Source organism: Anolis sagrei, chromosome 5, assembly GCF_037176765.1.
Source record: "Anolis sagrei isolate rAnoSag1 chromosome 5, rAnoSag1.mat, whole genome shotgun sequence".
In the NCBI taxonomy this organism is placed as follows: Eukaryota; Metazoa; Chordata; class Lepidosauria; order Squamata; family Dactyloidae; genus Anolis; species Anolis sagrei.
In genome coordinates, this window is record NC_090025.1 from 163,358,710 (window position 1) to 163,364,709 (window position 6,000).

The 6,000-nt window shown below is 47.7% G+C and overlaps 1 protein-coding gene across 2 annotated transcripts in view; it reads right to left on the minus strand.

Annotated features, from left to right (window-relative positions):
* The window catches only part of SYNGR1 (synaptogyrin 1), a 54,641-nt gene extending 49,041 nt beyond the window's left edge, over positions 1 to 5,600 (minus strand). Inside the window, exon 1 of one of the 2 annotated variants that reach the window (XM_060777077.2) lies at positions 5,163 to 5,597. In XM_060777077.2, the coding sequence (XP_060633060.1) occupies positions 5,163 to 5,258 (96 nt within the window). In that variant the 5' untranslated portion in view covers positions 5,259 to 5,597. Of the gene's footprint in view, positions 1 to 5,162 lie in introns of both variants that reach the window. The other variant, XM_060777078.2, reaches the window with a different exon arrangement.
* Positions 5,601 to 6,000: the final 400 nt, after the last annotated feature.

The following is a 6,000-nucleotide window of genomic DNA, read 5'->3' on the forward strand; positions in this document are numbered from 1 at the left end:
TAGCATCTCTTCCATACTGTAAAAATAAGGCTGACAGACACAGCAACCAACTGTATTAATCTCATCTTCAATCTTTTCCAGGCAATGCTATGCTAGCGTTTCTGCAACATTCATTTTCTCTCATCCAACCCCGCCCCCAACACCCAATCTTTCCCTCAACACTTCCCAAGTCATATGCAGCCAGGAAAAGGACTCTGACAGTCACAAATAAAGGGTTGGAAACATACTAATGCAGCCTCCCTCAACTAAGAAGCTGTCTTCACGTGTGTTGGATTACAACTTCTACTATCTCCCCAGAGGATAGGTGATGCAGTTCAATACATCAGGAGGATATTGGGCTGAAGATCATGCCAGTGAAATATATGTTCAGCAAAAATAGTTTAAGTAGTGGGGCATAATTCAGAAGCAGGGCACAAGCCTTGCATGCCAAAGATTGCAGGTTTAGGAAAAACATTGCCTTGGTCCCTAGGTATCAGTCCCTACAGAAAGGTTTTGCCAGTCTTGACCAAATAACATTGGGCTAAACCAAGAAAAAAAGGCCTCCTGGTGCCACAGTGGGTTAAACTGCTGAGCTACTGAACTTGCTGACCAAAAAGTTGGCAGTTTGAATCCGGGAGGCGGGGTGAGCTCTCGTTCCTAGGCCCAGCTTCTGCCAACCTAGCAGTTCGAAATCATGCAAATGTCAGTAGATCAATAGGTACTGCTTCTGTGGGAAGGTAATGGTGCTCCATGCAGTCATGCTGGTGTCTAAGGACCAGCAAATTGAGATGAGCACCAGTCCCCGGAGTCAGACACGACTAGACTAAATGTCAGGGGAAACCTTTACCTATCCCTTAGACCAGATGTAGTGCAAATAGAGTTTGGAATTGTTACTTTTTTTGGATGAAAAGCCCCCAAGCCAGTATGGACATCTTCAATACTGGCTGGAGGATTCTGGAAGTCCAAAATAGGAACTTTTTCCAAATTCCAGGTTTAAGTCTGCTTCTTCGCTCTTAGGAATGCCAACCAAGGCAACCACATACCATTCTTAACCCACCCAGCATACTTCCACAGATGATCTGCCTTTCTAGGTATGTCAACAAAGGCAAGCCTCTAATTTCCATGACCTGTCCTAACTCCCTGTGCCCTTTTCTTTCCCTCTCCTGGGACAACTCCCACATGAGACAAATCTCTCCAGCTTTGTGTTTGCAGCTTGCTCGCTTAATCCCAATGACCTTCTTACATGCGCTGCTCCGCAGGCACACAGGCAGCCATGGCAAAAGTGTCACAAGATGAAGTGACCTTCCCCCACTCCGTCCAGCCATTCCAAGGGGGAAGCCGAGAGCAAGGAACCTCCTCCTCCTCTCTTTCGCCCTCCTGCAGACTGATCCCATTAACTCCATCACTTCCTCCCTTGCACTGAGATGCTCTTACGTAAAAACTGCTACACATTAATGTGGTGGGGGAAGACATGCTTGACACTGAAGAGGAGCAGGAAAAACGTCTGGAGGAAAGCATAAGATCTCCAACTGTCATCTCTTTCCCTCCACAACTTCCTTATTTCTGCAGACACCGAGGGGGAAATTTAAAACAGAGGGGGAAAAAGGATTGGGTAAAGAAAGGGCAAAGGGTTCTGAACCATTGGGTTCCTGCAAATTTTCCAGGCTGTACGGCCATTTTCCAGAAGCATTTTCTCTTGACGTTTAACCCACATCTATGGCAGGCATCCTCAGAGGTTGTAAGGTCTGTTGGAAACTAGGCAAGTGAGGTTTATCTGTGCAATGTCCAGGGTGGGAGAAAGAACTCTTATCTGATCGAGGTAGGTATGAATGTTGCATTGGCCACCTTGATTAGCATTGAATGGTCTCGTAGCTTCAAAGCCTGGCTGCTTCCTGCCTGGGAGAATCCTTTGTTGGTAAGTGTTAGCTGGTCCTGATTGATTCTTGTCTGGATATCCCCTGCTTTTTGAGTGTTGCTATTTCTTTACTGTCCTGATTTTAGAGTTTTTAATACTGGTAGCCAGATTTTGTTCATTTTCATGGTTTCCTCCTTTCTGCTGAAGTTGTCCACATGGCTGTGGGTTTCAATGGCTTCTCTGTGTAGTCTGACATGATAGTTATTAGAGAATGCTAGAGTTCTTTCTCCCAGCTTGGACATCATTCCACAGATATATAAACCTCACTTGCCTAGTTTCCAACAGACCTCACAAACTCTGAGGATGCCAGCCATAGATTTGGATGAAAAGCATGAAAATGAACAAAATCTGGTTACCAGTATTAAAAAAGACTCTAAAACTCTTTTAAGCTTTTTTTTTGTATTTATATTTGAATTATTGTATGTTTACTTTTAAGCTTTTTATCATATTTCTATTTGAATTACTTCTAAGCTTTTTATTGTATTTATATTTAAATTATTATGTCATGTTTATTATTGTATGTTTGAATTGATATGTTAATTGTTTAAATTGATATGTTATGTTTATTATTATATGTGTAATGTGGCATTGTATGCCATGGATTGTAAGCCGCCCTGAGTCCCCCACTGGGGTGAGAAGGGTCGGGTATAAATGTATAATAATAATAATAATAATAATAAATCAGGACAGTAAATAAAGAGTAATACTCAAAAAGCAGGGGAATTTTAGACAAGAATCAATCAGGGCCAGCTAACACCTCCCAACAAAGGATTCCCCAAGGCAGGAAGCAGCCAGGTTTTGAAGCTGCAAGGCCATTCGATACTAATCCAGGTGGCCATTTGCAACATTCACACTTGCTTTGAGCAGATAAGAGTTCTTTCTCTCACCCTGGACATTTCACGGATATATGAACTACACTTGCCTAGTTTCCAACAGACCTCACAACCTCTTAGGATGCCTGCCATAGATGTGGGTATAACGTCAGGAGAGAATGCTTCAGGAACATGGCCATACAGCCCGGAAAACTCACAGCAACCCAGAAAGGCAATGGTATGGAGACAAGAATCAAATTGCTTTCTCTTATTAAAAAAATACATCATACTCTGGAAGATCTAGGAAGGGGAAGAGATAACAAAAGCGTTTCTCCATGTCTTGCTTGTTTTATCTCCTCCCACCACTTTGACACGGTGGCCACCAGTTTGCAAACATTGCAACAGCTACTTGGTGGAGAGGCAACAGAAAAGGCAGTCTGGCTGGCAAGGAACCCACACTGCCGGCTCCCATCTTAGAGGTCACTTTGGAGACAGCCTCCCCGCTCCCCATTCCCAATCTGCGGTGCTGTGTTTTCCTCCATCCTGAGGGCGGGAGACAGAGGAAGGAAAGCTGCCATTCTCAGACTCCTTCAAGATGGAAGGTAGACAGCCTTTCGAAGATGACAGCCATGTTTCAATATTTGAAAGGATGGAGGAGGAGGGAGCAGTCTTGAGGTTTGTTTTGGTTTGGTTTCTTGCTGCTCTAGAGCAGGCTTGGGCCAACTTGGGCCCTCTAGGTGTTTTGGACTTCAACTCCCAGCATTCCTAACAGCCTCAGGCCCTTTCCTTTTTCCCCCTCAGCCGCTTAAGCGGCTGAGGGGGAAAAGGAAAGGGCCTGAGGCTGTTAGGAATGCTGGGAGTTGAAGTCCAAAACACCTGGAGGGCCCAAGCTGGCCCAATCCATAAGCTATCTCAACCTACTAATTTGCATATGATTCCTGATTGGCCAGCCTCAGGATTCTAACATTCTTAAGTGGCTGAGGGGGGAAAGCAAGCGGCCTGAGGCTGTTAGGAATGCTGGGAGTTGAAGTCCAAAACACCTGGAGAGAGGGCCCAAGTTGGCCCAGGTCTGGTCTAGAGGTTAGGACACAAAGCAATGGATTCAAAGGGCAGGAAAAAGTGATACCACATTAGGAAAAAACCTTCCCATATTGGGGCAGTGGGCTATGTGACTTCCTCAGAGTGCGGTAGCCTCCTTCTCTGGAGGTTTGTAAGCAGGGGCTGGAAAGCCATCTGCCAGGAGTGCTTCGACTGTGTTTCCCAGCATGGCGGAATGGGGTTGGGCTGGGGTCTCTCTATAATTCCATCATTAGCAAGAACCGCTTGACAGTCAGAGGCAATACGCTGCCTCTTACAGGAGTGTGACAGTGTCACCTTCTCTGGCCATCTGTCAGGAGAGCTTTGATTGTGTTTTCCAGCATGGTGGAATGGGGTTGAGCTGGGGTCTCTCTATAATTCCATTGGCCTGTCAATCAGTGCCAATAAGCTGCCTTTTACAGGACTGTGATGGTATCTCCTTCTCCGGCCATCTGTTGGGAGAGCTTTGATTGTATTTCCCAGCATAGGTTGAGCTGGGGTCTCCTCCCACTCTCTAATTCCATCATTAGGAAGAAGAGCCTGACAGTCAGTGGCAATATGCTGCCTCTTACAGGACTATTATGGCGTCTCCTTCTCTGGCCATCTTTCAGGAGTGCTTTGATTGTATTTCTCAGCATGGCAGAATGGGGTTGGGCTGGGGTCTCCTCCAATTCTATAATTCCATCATTAGGTAGAATCACCTGACAGTCAGAGGCAATACACTGCCTCTTACAGGAGTATAACGGTGTCTCCTTCTCTGGCCATCTGTCGGGAGTGCTTTGATTGTGTTTCCCAGCATGGCAGAATGGGGCTTGGGCTTTGGGGGTGGGTGGGTTCTCCTCCAACTCTATAATTCCACAATTAGGAAGAACAACCTGACAGTCAGTGGCAATACACTGCCTCTTACAGGAGTATCACAGCGTCCATTCTCTGGCCATCTTTCAGGAGTGCTTTGATTGTGTTTCCCAGCATGCCAGAATGGGGCTGGGCTGGAGGGGGGTCTCCTCCAACTCTATAATTCCACAATTAGGAAGAAGTGCCTGACAGTCATAAGTAATAGGACTATGATGGTGTCTCCTTCTCTGGCCATCTGTCTGGAGTGATTTGATGGGGTTGGATTGCATAGCTTGTGGGGTCAAGACGAAGGGAGGCAGCCCTTCAAATCCACCCAAAGCTGTGCAATACCAACTTTAAAGGTTTTTTTTTCCTCCTTGCTGTGTGCCCATTTTTGCCAAGGGCATTCATTGAAACCTTGGGGGTTGTTTGCCCAGGGATCTCTTCTCTCTCCATGGATCCCCGGGTGGATCAGAGAGGGATCTGCTTCTCTCAGGTCCGGAGACCCTGCGTTTCCCCCACTTTAACATAGAAAAAAGCCTTACCCAGGACACCATCCGGAGGATTGTGTGGGGCTGCCGGAGGAAGGTCTGCGGGTCGAAGGCGCCCCCGGCTTTGCCCGCGCCGTAAGCCTGCTCCATCCTCCTCCTGTTCTTCCTCCTCCTCCTCCTCCTCCTTGGAGCAGCTTCTGGGGAAGCAGACCCGAGCCCAAGTTTCTTCCAAGCGGTGGAGGAGGGAGGGTCTCGTCCCTGCAAAGGCGCCCCAAGGCTACCTGAGCATAGCAGCCCCGGCTCCTCCTGGCCCTGCTCCTTCTTCCTTCGAGGAGGAGAAAGAGGAGGAGGAGGAGAGGCGCTCCAAAGCTCGCCCTCGCCGCCCCCAGGCAGCGGGCAACAGCTCCGGCTCGGCTCAAGCAGCGCGCGCCCCGGGATTCACGGCAGCAGCAGCAGCAATAGGCACCAGCAGCAGCAAGCCGGCGCGAGCGCGGTGTTGAGAGCGCGCGCTCAGAGGCGGGGCCAGAAGGAAGGATTGTGGGCGGGGCGAGAAGCTGCAGAGCTGGAAAAAGACTGCTGGTGCTGCTTGCAAGGAAATCTCTCCTGTTATTTTGGGGAGTTTTTTCTTTCTTAAAGAGGCGAAGTCTTCCCCTCCAAAATAGGGCTTCCCCCCACCCACTGATCTGCTTGTAGGCGTTGAGACCGCAACACGGAAGGGATGCTCGAACATTTTGTTTTCATTACAAACATTATAATAATTTACATCCAAAAGAAAGAAAGGGAAAAAAAGAAATGTGTATAGGGTTGTTGTGAGTTTTCTGGGCTGTATGGCCATGTTCCAGAAGCATTCTCTCCTGACGTATCGCCTGCATCTATGGCAGGCATCCCAATA